General features: G+C 43.1%; 1 protein-coding gene across 2 annotated transcripts in view; it reads left to right on the top strand.

The window, feature by feature from the left end:
- The window catches only part of LOC106578887 (carbonic anhydrase-related protein 10), a 330090-nt gene that overhangs the window by 284099 nt on the left and 30645 nt on the right, over positions 1 to 15346 (top strand). For both annotated transcript variants that reach the window (XM_014158123.3, XM_014158122.3), the window contains exon 4: positions 13862 to 14047. In XM_014158123.3, the coding sequence (XP_014013598.1) occupies positions 13862 to 14047 (186 nt within the window). The remainder of the gene's footprint in view (positions 1 to 13861; positions 14048 to 15346) is intronic.

Genomic DNA, 15346 nt, shown 5'->3' with positions numbered 1-15346 from the left:
CATAAGCAAACAAGAAAACGCTCACCCGTGTAATTGCGTTCCTATTGGCCTATGATTTTAATGCAGGAAAACTGAAATCCATCCTACCTCATGTGTTCCAGCATGTCACCTGTGCAACTAGAGGTGAAAAAACTCTAGGTTACCTTTACTCCACACACAGAGAAGTTCTCCCTTGTCTTCCATTTTGCAAATCTGACCATAACGCTAACCTCCTGATTAATGCTTATAAGCAAAAACTCAAACAGGAAGTACCAGTGATACTGAAGTGGTCCGATGAAGTGGATGCTAAGCTACAGGACTGTTTCGTTAGCACAGACTGGAATATGTTCCGGGATTCATCCGATGGCATTGAGGAGTTTACCACATCAGTCACTATGCATCGATGACATCATGCCCAAAATGCATACATATCCCAACCAGAAGCAATGGATTACAGGCAACAGCCGCTGAACACTAATCCGGACGCTTATTAGAAATCCCGTTACGCCCTCCGGCTCTGACACTCGTCGGATGTGGCAAGACTTGCAAACTGTCACCCAGCCGCGAGCTGCAAAGTGACACGAGCCTAAAAGATGAGCTAAATGTCTTCTACGCTTGCTTCGAGGCAAGCAACACCGAACCATGCATGCAAGCACCAGTTGTTCCGGATGACTGTGTCACTGGCCAACACACAATACCCCAATTTTTCTTACAGTTTAACTCTGCATTGTTAGGAAAGGGATTGTAAGTAAGCATTTCAAGGTAATGTCTATACCTGTTGTATTCAGCGCATGTGATAAATAAGATTTGATTTGATTTCAGATTTTATTTGACAAGGCACCTACAACCTGTCACTCAGCCAACACACACACACGCGTGCGCACACACACCTACACACACACACACACACACACACACACACACACACACACACACACACACACACACACACACACACACACACACACACACACACACACACACACACACACACACACACACACACATACATAAGTCCTAGTTTCCGAAACACTGTTATTAGAGTGTCATAAATTCAGTGTCCTGTCTAGTCTAGCTGATTGCCATCTCTCTGTCATATCTCATCTCACTGATTACAGGTGACACTATTCTAAATGACTCCTAAATTACAGGTATTTAGATTCATCAGGAAAGGTTAGACAAGTCACAAGTTTAGTCAGAGTCCACACCATACTAATTCGAATGCATACCCAGCTTCATAGTTTCAGAATAATGTTGAAAGAAAACCAAAATGCAAAATATGATGGAACATATCAGTCTATTCTATGCACTGGCTTTAGTTCATTGTATTGTATATGAGCACCTTAATCATAGACTCAGGTTAATATTCTCTTTAAGTGATCATGCCCGAGAAGCCGGTGTTTGGAGAATATATTGGCATGGGTGTTATCGCTCTTATCACTTTTATACAACGGGTTACCAACATATTCAAATAATGATTGACATATTTTCATTAAAAATGTTATTTTGATGAATTTATTCATACTATTTCATCCTTCCACAAGATATAGCCCCGAGACAAATCTAGGTTTGCTACCCAAGCCGGCTGGTCATTCGTTCTATTGGTTCGGTTGCCAGTCATTCAGTCTTTTTCTTCTGTATCTATGGATGACCCAGTCATTCGTTTTAAAAGTTATATTGTCATACAGGCTGGTAACGTACTTATCCCTTGCTTGCTAGCTAGCTGACTACGGCTAACTTACAGTCACGTCAAAAAGCCAGAATAACAGCAAAGTAGCTGCATTTGCATTTGTTTAAGCTGTTTTCTGGTGACATTTATTTGGATACATCCATAACAATGAGCTAATGAGGCATGATTTTGCCTGGCATAGAAAATGTGCTAACTCGTCAGGACACTATTGTTCAGAGGAGCTAGCCAACAACACAGCTAATCACTTCAAACAAGAGCTGGAGACTGCATACTAGCTGCACTTCGTTTCGTTTTACCTTTTTTCAATTGACATTTCTTTGTATATATCCATAAAAATGATGCCAGCTGATTCATGATTTCGACTGGTTGAGAAACGCTGCCTTCCTCGCTGTCTCATCCCAACCCCTGACATGTTCATTACTATGGGACAGCTGGAGATCGAATTTGGATATTGAAACTGATGGAAACGTCGGAGAGACAGACAGCAAGGTTTATACAAATCTCCGCTGTTGAAAACTAAATGTTTGTCTCAAAGAAATGTGAGATAATGTGCTTTTTATAGTGGAGATCAAGTTTATAAATTGCTTGGCTGGGCTGATGAGACAGTGGATTGCGCAGTCATATGGAACAGAGTAAATAGGCATTTTAACGTTATAGATTTAGCCGGTGGTAACTTGTGGAACAGACACTGCCTGGAATGTGCTTTTAACCAATCAGCATTCAGGATTAGACCCACTCGTTGTATAAATTATGATATATAATCAATATCTGATTCACATCTCATGTGTTGGTTGATGTTAGTCCAACGTTCAAAGACCCAGCTATAGCGCTTTGGCTTTGTTCTTGAAGCCATTGCATTATGATTGGCTTTATCCACTACTCTCATTCTGAACACACAAGCCCATCTCCATCAATAGCATCAAATATTTATCCAGCATGGTACCTGCCATATTCATCAAAGCTATTTGCTTCCTTTGTCTTTTTATGCCCCTGAGGTACTGTAAGCAAGATGTAGGAAGAACATCTCAGCACTTCTTTTAGAGTGCATCATTCTAGAAAAGTCTTTATATATTTCACTTTTTAACCTTCCTCTATAACCTTCCTCATTGACTTAGAAGAACTGAGTCTGACTGTCTGTAGTTCGGAATAGAACTGAACTCTGCTGTTCTTATTCTAAAATGCAACAACTGTCCAGCACATTATTATAACCCACTGTTTTGAAGTGAGACTATAGGATCATGTACAATCTCACGGTCTTGTTCTTATGTCCCCAGCTTCCATATTTTATTTCAAACAGCGGTACAGACAGCTTATCAACCATGCCGGTCGTCTGAGTGCTGTGTGCCATCTCTTAGCAGGCTGACAAAGACAGTGATGACAAAAGTCAGGAGGAGGGTCTGAATCATGACCTGGAGCCTCAAGAGGCTGAGGTGAGGTGATGGTGGCGCCGAATCAGAACGCCATTAGGTAGGGAAGAGGTGTGAAGGAAGGTGGGAGGAGAGGGGACACTGAGGCAGATACTGATCATGAGTCAACCACTTTGAAATGTCTGAGAGAGAGAGAGAGAGAGAGAGAGAGAGAGAGAGAGAGAGAGAGAGAGAGAGAGAGACGATGAGGAGAGAGAGAAGGGGAGTGGCGGAGACAGAGAGAGAGAGAGAGAGAGAGAGAGAGAGAGAGAGAGTAGATGAGACAATGACAGACAGAGAGGTGCTACCATCTTCCCTGTCCCTTATTACAAGTATTGTGTCATCTCTCTTCCTGTATTATAACAGGTGAGGCTATCATTGTATCAGAGATTTGGCCCATCATAAACTTGTTATCCACAAAAAATATAGAAGTTTTAGCATGAAGATGAAATGTAATCCTAAACATTAGCATGGGGAGCATGTTCCCAAAGTCGTTTCATGTAAAAATAGCTCCACATAAAAACCACTGTGGGATAAAGACAATCCCAAACACTCGGACAGGGAGCCCTACCGGAAAATATTCTAAACACTATTATGGTGTTTCGAGTTGTGTTTAGTGCAGAATTAGATCCCTTCTCTTTTGGTGTCGTATCCTCTCTCTAATGCTTCTAAACACCATTATGATGTTTTGAATCCTGTCTAGTTCAGAATTAGATCCCTTCTTCTGGAGTATTTTTATTGACTTATGTATCTGATCATTTGCCAGTTTAACCCATTTTGTCAGGCATTGTGGGAAACAGTGCACAGTCCACCAGCAGTTACCAGAGGTTTTACAACAAGCATTACACTGTATTGCCTCTGTCTAAATAAAGCATTGAAAAAAATGAAGGGGGATTTCTTCCTAAAATATTATAGACAGGCCCTTACCAACAATCAATATTTAGGCTATAAATCATTTGCATTTATTAACCATTTGATTGTATGAGAGACAGTCTGATGCTGCATTTTACATACAGCAATCTCTTTAAAACAACAATATTCAGATTGAACCATTGCAAGATTCCAGGCTGCATCACATCCGGCGTGACTGGGAGTCCCATAGGGCGGCACACAATTGGCCCACCGTCGTCCGGGTTTCGCCGGGGTAGGCCGTCATTGTAAATAAGAATTTGTTCATAACTGACTTGCCTAGTTTAAATAACGGTTAACTTAAAAAAAGGTTTTTAGAGGAACCACTTTGGGTGTTTCAGAGTGCTTTTATTCTGTTTAAAAAACGACTTTCTGTGTATCATAAAACGCACATTAGGTTTACATTCAAACACCCTCCAAACACCAGATCTCACTAGCTGCACTACTTTTCATGGTTTTATTACACAATCATGGTGCTTTGAGACTTTCTATTTTTACAGTGCAGGATATCCCCCCCCCTTTTCAATCCCGTTTTTTATACCATTGCTTTAAAGCCCTTTCGGAGCTGCCTTTACAAACACTTTTTTCAGCAGCCAACAATTTTCAGAATGACTCTATGAAGGGTATACTATCAACTCTCTGTGTATTGGGAAGTTTTCAGGCCCTGTATCTGTGAGTAAAAGTGGTAAGCGGATTAGTCTTGCCACTGAGCATTAGCCAATGCATTGTGTGGTGGTTAAACCTTATTGAAATCCTAAAGCTAAACGGAAGCTGTATCTAAGTATTGCTGTTCAGTTCTCTCATTGGGCTTAACGGTCGTTTTAATGGTTAAGAGAAGCGATAGTATTTATTATTGGAGGGAGTACTGCATCTACGTTTACTATGGTTTATGTACTATATAGTAAAATTAGTTCAATCATAGCATGGTTCTTTAAAGACGTGCTTAAAAAACTTCCTAATGCTTTTCTCCTCTCATAGCGTATTCTCACTGGCTGGTTGTTTTGGTTCTATTCTTTTTCATTCAGACACATTTCATTTTGACATGTTGTAACGGGGCTTTAAAGGGATCAGAGGCTTTGTCACCAGTCTGTGTCGTCCCCAGGCACCACTTTGTTGCTCTGAGGGACAGGGTTTTTTGGTGGGTGTTGGAAACTCATTTGAGAAATCAGAGGATCCATCTCTGTCTCTTCTCTGCAATCCGCAACGCTATTTAATTAATCACTAACCATGTTTCCATCCAAACATGTCTTGTGGATGAATTACCTGATGCATGAAAAAAGGCACGACCGGGCTGATGGAAACATGAAATGCCGCTACAATTGTATTAATGCTAACAGACAATTTGTTCGTTCGACATGATGGGATCTTTTTGTGTCTGTAAAATTAACTATGCAAGACATGGCGGTGGAAACGCCTTTATGCGCAAATATTGATATAATAACCATCATATCGAAGTAGACTTGGAGTCACGCGATGATATGTTGTGTGGTCCTCCCACTACTCGGGAAAGCATGCAGTTCATTAGGCTACAGATTAAATAAATTGCGATGAACTTTACAGGGCGGTAAAAGTGAGCTTGATGCTCCTTTCAATAAATATCGAGTGTCTTATTCACCAATATATAGATTGAAGAACCACTTTGGGTGTTTCAGAGTACTTTTATTCTGTTTAAAAAACACTTTCTGTGTATCATAAAACATACATTAGGTTTACATTCAAACACATTCCAAACTTTGTAATATACATTTGAAAAAAAACTATTTATGAGTGAATAACGATGAATAATTATTTACATATACATATTTATTAATGATAATAACAATCAGGATGTTGTCAAAAGGGTAAATGCAGATGGAAAAACCCCTGGGCCCATTTCTGGAAGTGAAAATTATATTTTAGATTCTGTCAGCATCATTTTATTTTCATATATTTTGTAGTAGAACGTCCTTTTAAAAAGTCACCAGAACTGAGCTTCTCTGTCAGTAACTGATAGGAGTGGTGGTAGGAGGCAGGCGCAGAGAGCAGAGGTAAGGAAATTTGTGTTTATTCCAATAAACACAAAAACGGTCGACGCCAACACAACCGGCGTGAAAAATGCAAAGTGCCCAGAACAACAGGTACACAGCATGCATATAAAATAATACTTGTCGATCGCCAGCACATCCAATAACAATACACACTCTGACGCAAAATAATCCCGCACAAACCTGGGCGGGCGAAACAGGCTTAAATAACCATAAATCAAGAGAACCAAATGGGGAACAGGTGCAAACAATAAGACATACCAAACGAAAAGCAAAAAGGGATCAGCGGCGGCTAGTAGGCCGGTGACGACGACCGCCGAGCGCCGCCCGAGCAGGCAGGGGAGCCACCTTCGGTGGAATTCGTGACATTCTCAGTCCTTCTACATAAAAATTATCCCAGGGAGGACCCAGAGAGGACTGGATTTGGTCAAACTCGTAGTTTAACACATGTACAAAATTATACTCTTTCCCTAAAAGCAAAATGGTCCTGATTTTCTTACATGACAGGGGAGGTTATCTTGGCCCCAGACAATCAGTCTGAGATCGACTTAAGTTTCAGTCATGGGATTGTTTTTGTTATTTTAACCCTTGAGCTTTTATAGCTCTCCATAAATACATCTCAAATCTTGTAATTTAATCCGATGTGTTATGGTTTTACCTTGATGCAGCTCTCACCACGGGATGCCAGAAACAAAAGGTTTTCCAGTCACTAGCTGAAACCTTTCAACCCACTGGGCACACACTGGTTGAATGAACATTGCTACCATGTCATTCCAATGCAATTACTTTGAACCAACGTGGAATAAACGTTGAATTGATGATGTTTCTGCCCAGTGGGAACGTTCATTTCTTTCTACATGCATTTTCCTAATGATGCACTTGACATGTGTTTTTCATGAAAAACTATATGAATCCTAATACCATCATGCAATTATTGTAAGTCGCTCTGGATAAGAGTGTCTGATAAACAACGATTATGTAAATGTGGCATAAATGTAGGATTTAATATTCTAAACACACCAAAAGGGATTTTTTTTTTAAAACAACCCGGTCACCTTCATACATGCACCAGCAACATAATGATACAGCATATGGAATTGTCTGGTAATCATAATGTTAGGCATATAGGATCATCTGGTTTCTATTTGACATATTGATTTGTGTGCTTAGTAGACTGTTCTGTTTTCTCATTACTGTAATGCTGGCTTTTCATATTATTCCATATTGTGACTGATGGTAATATGCTGGTAATACAGTATTAGGCCTCTAGACACACATACAGTAATCTCCTTTATGAGTTGTTTACCTTGTCGGAATTATGACCTCTAATACAATATAGCCTTGTGATCATCTTTATCTGTTACAGGAGTACCAACACAGCTTAATTGGCTTTAGAGTCTCCTGTTTTCTGTAGAAAGCATGTTTGGTTTTCTGATTGAACAAATCAAGCGATGTTGAGTAAGTGAAGGAGAGATGAAGCTTGGGGAAAATAATAGTTTGACCTTTTTGAGGAACTTTGCAATTTACACTTTCACAGTGGATCCTTTTGAAAATGTTCTGACAAAGACTCCCGTCTCTCCCATCTCTCTCTCAACTTTATTTATTTATTTCAATTTCAATTTAAGGGCTTTATTTGCATGGGAAACATATGTTAACATTGCCAAAGCAAGTGAACTAGATAATAAACAAATGTGAAATAAACAATAAAAGTTAACAGTAAACATTACACTTACAAAAGTTCCAAAAGAATAAAGGCATTACAAATGTCATAGTATGTGTAAATAGTTAAAGTACAAAAGGGATAATAAATAAACATAAATATGGGTTGTATTTACAATGGTGTTTGTTCTTCACTGGTTGCCCTTTTCTTGTGGCAACAGGTCACAAATCTTGCTGCTGTGGTGGCACTTTATGGTATTTCACCCAGTAGATATGGAAGTTTATCAAAATTGGGTTTGTTTTCGAATTCTTTGTGAATCTGTGTAATCTGATGGGAATATGTGTCTCTAATATGGTCATACATTGGGCAGGAGGTTAGGAAGTGCAGCTCAGTTTCCACCTCATTTTGTGGGCAGTGTGCACATAGCCTGTCTTCTCTTGAGAGCCAGGTCTGTCTATGGCGGCCTTTCTCAATAGCAAGGCTATGCTCATTCTGTACATAGTCAAAGCTTTTGTTAAGTTTGTGTCAGTCACAGTGGTCAGGTATTCTGCCACTCTGTACTCTGTGTTTAGGGCCAAATAGCATTCTAGTTTGCTCCGTTTTTGTTAATTCTTTCCAATGTGTGAAGTAATTATTTTATTTTTTTCTCATGATTTGTTTGGGTCTAATTGTGTTGCTGTCCTGGGGCTCTGTGGGGTCTGTTTGTGTTTGTGAACAGTGCCCCAGGACCAGCTTGCTTAGGAGACTTCTCCAGGTTCATCTCTCTGTAGGTGATGGCTTCGTTATGGAAGGTTGGATTTTGATAATTAGTGGGTATAGGCATTATTTGGTGTTTTACGTTGTACACCGAGGATATTTTTGCTGAATTCTGCGTGCAGAGTCTCAATTTAGTGTTTGTCCCATTTTGTGAATTCTTGGTTGGTAAGCGGACCCCAGACCTCGCAACCATGAAGGGAAATGGGTTCTATAACTGATTCAAGTATTTTTATCCAGATCTTAATTGGTTGTCGAATTTTATGTTCCTTTTGATGGCATATAAGGCCCTTCTTGCCTTGTCTCTCAGCTCGTTCACAGATTTGTGGAAGTTACCTGTGGCGCTGATGTTTAGGCCGAGGTATGTATAGTTTTTTGTGTGCTCTAGGGCAACGGCGTCTAGATGGAATTTGTATTTGTGGTCCTGGCAACTGGACCTTTTTTGCAACTCCTTTATTTTTGTCTTACTGAGATTTACTGTCAGGGCCCAGGTCTGAAAGAATCTGTGCAGAAGATCTAGGTGCTTCTGTAGGCCCTCCTTGGTAAGGGACAGAAGTACCAGATCATCAGCAAACAGTATACATTTGACTTTCTCTACATTTGACTCTCTCTCTTTCTGTCTCTATCTATCGCTCTCTCTCTCTGTGTGTGTGTCTCTCTCTCTCTGTATCTCTCTCTCTCCATCCCTCCTCTCTCTCTCCTGCGAGAGTGATCTTCCTCCTCTCTGCTCGCCCCCCCACCCCCCCCACCCCACCCCACCCCCACCCCTGATTTTGTTTTCATATGGAGGATATATGGAGGACAGGTTGTGTTGGTATTCTCTGCCCAGACAGTCACTCTCTTTATTGAGAAGAACTTGGCTGAAGTGTTGTTATTATTATAATAAAATGAAATAGAAACTCTTCTCCTTCTTCAAAGATGAGCAGGCATAAACAGGCTGGTTCCCGTGGCGATTAGATCTGTTGTCAGAGCGATGCGGGATGTCATACATAAAATTGTCAAGTTAAGAAATTGAAGTGCAGCAAAGCATGTACTCATATGATTTTTAATTAATTAATTCAAATGACGCCGCAGCTGCGTGAGATGTGCAATGGAATAGCTCAGTGGATTCTGTTGACGATGCCTGTGCCATGTTTTATACTGGCATAATTCACAGAACACATTGCTGTATGAGATGTTGGAAAAGCTGTCGTAGTTAGCAACAATCCACAATGTTGCTGTCATAGTCATGTATTTACTTTTAATGGTAGAAGAGTTGGTTTGGCTATCTTTAGCTGAATTTGAATTCCATAAGTACCCATTAGACACAGATCTAGGATCAGTTTTCTCCCCAAATGATAACCATTAACATAGAGGGATAAACGCAACACTGACCTTAAATCAGTGTGTAAAGAGTTTCTCATCCTCCCCCTATCAACGCATCACTATGAGACAGATATCCTTATCTGTCTCCCTCCTCGCCCAGCACAATACACACTACACTAGCCTCGCCTTTTTACCCTGCTGTCTTTAGCCATTTACACTACGATGGTCACTCAACCACAGGAACAGATATTGGATGGGAAAAAAACGTGTTATTGTGTGTGTGTATGCAGTGTACTGGACCGTGTGTGAATGCAGTGTACTAGATAGAAGCGTAACATTGGATGCGGTGTGAGGAGGCAAACCTTCTGGCTATTGAGTATTCAATCCCCTCCCGCCGTACAATGTCGTAAACAACATCATTATCTTTCAGGTGTTTAATCCCATGTCTTTGCATTGCTGCATCATTTCATCCTATTTGCCCTCCACGTCGCTCATTACCACAGTGGTTCTTTATGAATTGAAAAAGCCACACAATAACACATTCACCTCAGCCTTGGCCTCGTGCATAATGGTGAGCTGAGTAGGTGAGTTGTCTCAAGGGCTGCTGAGGTATCGCAGCCTTTTCAGGGGTACTGCCGACAGCCCTGAGGTAACAGGCTAGATTAGCGGAACTGCAAAGTGCTGCTTCACATTCGATAGCACTACCTTGTTTTGCTGTTGGCTCTCGATCCAACGCCCCTTTCACCTTCGTTCTCTTTCTCTCTACCTCACACTCTTTCTATCCCCTTTCAAATCATTGATTTTCTCTAAAATATTTATGATGTCTAGGCAGACTTCTTTCTCATTGAATTTGGAGGGGGGAACATCATTTTGAAGGCAAGTGGTAAAAGGGAAGGGATAGAGGGTGTACACACAGAAAAAAATATGTTTCGTCCAGGCACTCTGTAAACCCATATTGAGTCAACGAACCCTTTGAGCCCTTCAATGGATCTTTACAGTTCAGTAAAGGTGTCACGCTCTGACCGTAGAGAGCCTTTTTATTTCTCTATTTGGTTAGGTCAGGGTGTGATTTGGGTGGGCATTCTAGATTATGTATATCTATGTTTTTTATTTCTATGTTGGCCTGATATGGTTCCCAATCAGAGGCAGCTGTCTTTCGTCGTCTCTGATTGAGGATCATATTTAGGCAGCCTTTCCCACTGGGTTTTTTGCAGGATCTTGTTTTTGTATAGCTGTTCTGAAGCCTGCAGAACTTTACGTTCGTTTCTTTTGTATTTTGTTGTTTTGACGGTGTTCATTTTTAATAAAGAGGAAATGTTCGCCTGCCACGCTGCACCTTGGTCTCCTCCTTCAGACGAACGAAACAGAAGATCCCACCAAAAATGGACCAAGCAGCGTGGCCAGGATAGTTGGACATGGGAGGAGATCCTGGATGGCAAAGGGCCCTGGACGCAGATTGGGGAGTATCGCCGTCCAAGGGAGGAGATAGAGGCAGCAAAGGAGGAACGGCGACGCTACGAGGAATTAGCACGGCAACAACGGAAGACTGAGAGGCAGCTCCCCCCCAAAAAATTTGGGGGGAGCACACGGGGAGATTGGCGGAGTCAGGGTTTAGACCTGAGCCAACTCCCCGTGCTTACCGTGGGGAGCGTGTGACCAGTCAGGCACCATGTTATGCGATGACGCGCACTGTATCTCCAGTGCGCATTCATAGCCCGGTGCGCTCTGTGCCTGCGCCCAGCATTTGCCGTGCTAGAGTGGGCATTTAGCCAGGACGGATTGTGCCGGCTCAGAGCTCCTGGTCTCCAGTACGCCTCCTCGGTCCAGGATATCCTGCGCCAGCTCTACGCACTGTGTCGCCAGTGAGCCTTCACAGCCCAGTTCGTCCTGTGCCAGCGCCCCGCACTTGCCGGGCTAAAGTGAGCATCCAGCCAGGACGCGTTGTGGCAGCCCTACGCTCCAGACCTCCAGTGCGCCTCCACGGCCCAGTATACTCTGTGCCAGTTCCGCGCACCTGGTTTCCAGTGCGTCTCTCCAGCCTGGTATGCCCTGTGCCTGCTACACGCACCCGGCCTCCAGTGCGTCTCCCCGTCTGGTAAGACCTGTTCCGGCTCCACGTATGAAGCCACCAGTGATGATCCATGGTCCGAAGCCTCCAGTGATGATCCATGGCACGAAGCCTCCAGTGATGATCCATGGCCGGAGCCTGTAGTGATGATCCATGGCCCGAAGCCTCCAGTGATGATCCATGGCCTGGAGCTTCCAGTGATAATCCATGGCACGAAGCCTCCAGTGATGATCCATGGCCCAGAAACTATATTGATGATCCATGGCCCGGAGCCTGCAGCGATGATCCATGGCCTGGAGCCTGCGGCGATGGTCCCTGGTCCGGAGCCTGTGGCGAGGGTCCCCGGTCCAGAGCCTGCGGCGAGGGTCCTCGGTCTGGAGCCTGTGGCGGCGGTCCGCAGTCCGGAGCCTCCGGCGACGGTCGGCAGTTCGGAGCCTCCGGCGGGGGTTCCCAGTTCAGAGCCTCTGGCGGGGGTTCCCAATTCAGAGCCTCCGGCGACGATCCACGGTCCGGTTCCTCCGGTGACGATCCACGGTCCGGAGCTTCCGACGACGAGCCACGGTCCGGGTCCTCCGGCGACGATCCACGGTCCGGTGCTTTCGGCAATGGCGCATCCGCGACCAGAGCGGGGTCTACGTCCCGCACCGGAGCCGCCACCGAGGCTAGATGCCCACCCGGACCCTCACCTATTGTGTCAGGTTTTGCGGCCGGAGTTCCCTAAACCTTAATGACTTCGAGAAGATCTGCAAAGAGGAGTGGGACAAAATCCCTCCTGAGATGTGTGCAAACCTGGTGGCCAACTACAAGAAACGTCTGACCTCTGTGATTGCCAACAAGTACTAAGACATGTTTTGCAGAGGGGTCAAATACTTATTTCCCTCATTAAAATGCAAATCAATTTATAACATTTTTGACATGCGTTTTTCTGGATATTTTTGTTATTATTCTGTCTCTCACTATTCAAATAAACCTACTATTAAAATTATAGACTGATCATTTCTTTGTAAGTTGGCAAACGTACAAAATCAGCAGGGGATCAAATACTTTTTTCCCCCACTGTAGCTGACTAGATTCAACGTCAATTAACACAATAACACCGATGGAATTTTAACCCTATAATATGGCTAACAAGAACAATTAACCCTGTATGGTTTTTCAGAAGGATCTATAAAGAACCGTTCAGATTGAGAAAGGACCTTTATAGGCCCAAAAAGGGTTGTAACCATAGCAGAACCCTTTGTTGGTGCTATATAGAACCTTTTTTTAATGGTTCTTTATATAACATTAGGAAAGGGTTCTTTATAGCATGGTTCTTTATAGAACCTTCCAAAAAAGGTTCTATGTAGCCCCAAAAAGGGTTCCGCTATGGTTATAAGCCAAATAACTATCTGGTGCTATTTAGAACCATTGTTTTTTTAGTGTGTAGGAGAAAGCAGAGGAGAGAGAAAACGGAAGATAAGAACTGTGGAAGCTCTCATGGAGCCGTGCCTGGAATACCAACGGTTCACTTTGAAACTACTCCTGAATATAAATAACTAAACACATCCACTGATAAAGATCGGTATTCACAGCATTTCCCCTTAAAGCCTCTGATCCAATGGATTCTGAGCTGATTCCGACTGCCGCGGTCTTTGAAGGTGTACTCTTGTGTTCTGTGTTGTTATCGACCTCCTCCACTCTCATTCCACATGTCTTTTGTATTTTGAAGTGTTGCTATTGCAGATAACATTGTCTCTCATACTTAGTACTTAAAGGCATTGAGATTGTTCCTCAGCGAATCACAGAAGTGTCTGTGAATGCTGTAGATTAGATTGAGTTGTGTTATGGGAACAATGAGAAGATCTGTCTCTGAGACAGCAGTAAAGCACATACGATACAAGACCTGGAACCACAAGGTTGTTGGTTCAAGTATTTGGGGGCAAACCACTGTTAGCCTTATGAACAGGGCTTCTCTGTTAGCAGCTTCCCCTACATACTTCTCATGGGGGTCCTTTACAATGTGATGTTCAAACTTAGTTTATTAATCGAATACGGAATCTGATCGTTCTTTCTTGTTTCTGTCCTCAGGTGGGCGGGACCATGTACAACACCGGTCGTCACGTCTCACTGCGAATGGACAAGGAGCACCTGGTGAACATCTCCGGTGGACCAATGACGTACAGCCACCGCCTGGAGGAGATCCGGCTGCACTTCGGGAGCGAGGACGGACAGGGGTCTGAACACCTACTCAACGGACAAGCCTTTTCAGGAGAGGTACTAGGGCAAGGGAACTCACTATCAGAACTAGAACTAGGGGCCAGAGTCTGGTGTAGCTGTAACACTCCCGCCCCAGAATCACACATGCCCCCTTGGCGACAAGGTTTTAAGCCTTGGCTCGGCCAACTGCCTATGCCCTTTCTGTCGCACTCTATCTATCTCCTGATCTTTACCTTCATCTCCCCTATCATAAAAACAGTAAAGATACGTAAGGGGATCAGATCTCCGATCTCCCTTTAAAAAAGTAGGATTTGAAGCAGAATAAGGAGAATTAGATAGGATAGGATTTAGATGAGATCCAGCAGATCTGAATAAGCGGTGTGTTTTAAAAAGGCTTCCAATCCTCTGAAGCCTTGATCATTTAACTAATGACTGAGTCACTCACCACACGCTTGTCGCGGCGCTGCCATCCATCCCAGCCATAATAACAATAACCAATTTGTGGGCTAACAGAATAATTGCAGGCATGACAGGAAAAGTCATTCTATTATTATAATTTATTCTCCCACTGAGGCTGGCGAAAATCCTAATAAAGCAAGTGTTTATTGTCCACTGGGGCTCGAAGGGATGTGATCTGAGGGGGAAGTTGGCCTCTCTCTCTGCTTACTGTTTACCGTGTTGTTGTTGCCTCACCGTGGCGCCAGCGTCTCCACAGCTCCGAGGGATTTGTTTTGATTTCATGCGTTACTACAGAACAAAAGAGAACAGTAGATGCTGGCGGGACTTTGTATGGTCAGTGTTGTGTTTTAGGAGGTGTTTGGAGGAGAGAGAAAGAGAAGGGGCTCTGGAGAGATCTGAAGAGGAGCATTGGATAGTTGGTCGTTGTGATCCGAAAAGGCAATGTTCTCTAACTGAAGTGTAGCAAGGGGAGGAAGAGACTGGAAGGCCTATTCAGTAGCAGTGTTGTAAAACAATGGTAATGGTGTGTGGTTACAATTGGCTCACTCATCCCCTCTCCTTTTTTTACAGGTTGCTGCTGTAAAAGAGAGTATGTTCTTAGTCAACGTACCTGGTAAAAACAGGATAAATAAATGAATAAATTCATTCATTTGAACATGTGTTATCCTGACAGAAGACAATTTGCTGTACATACATGGGTTTGAGTTAGCATGACGTGGTACCATAACACAGCAGTGGAATATGTAAGTTCTACAAATGAAAACTCAAAGCAAGAGAGAGAGAGCGAGAGAGCTAGAGGGATAGAAACAGGGAGGCGAGGAGAGGAAGGTTGCACATATTCCCACATCTTGTTCCTTCTGACGTGTTGCTCGCTTGCCGTTCACAAAGACACCAATT

Source organism: Salmo salar, chromosome 19 (genome assembly GCF_965601325.2).
Source record: "Salmo salar chromosome 19, fSalSal1, whole genome shotgun sequence".
NCBI classification, from domain to species: Eukaryota; Metazoa; Chordata; class Actinopteri; order Salmoniformes; family Salmonidae; genus Salmo; species Salmo salar.
Note: the sequence above shows the minus strand (reverse complement) of the source record. Positions and strands in the feature narration are given on the sequence as shown.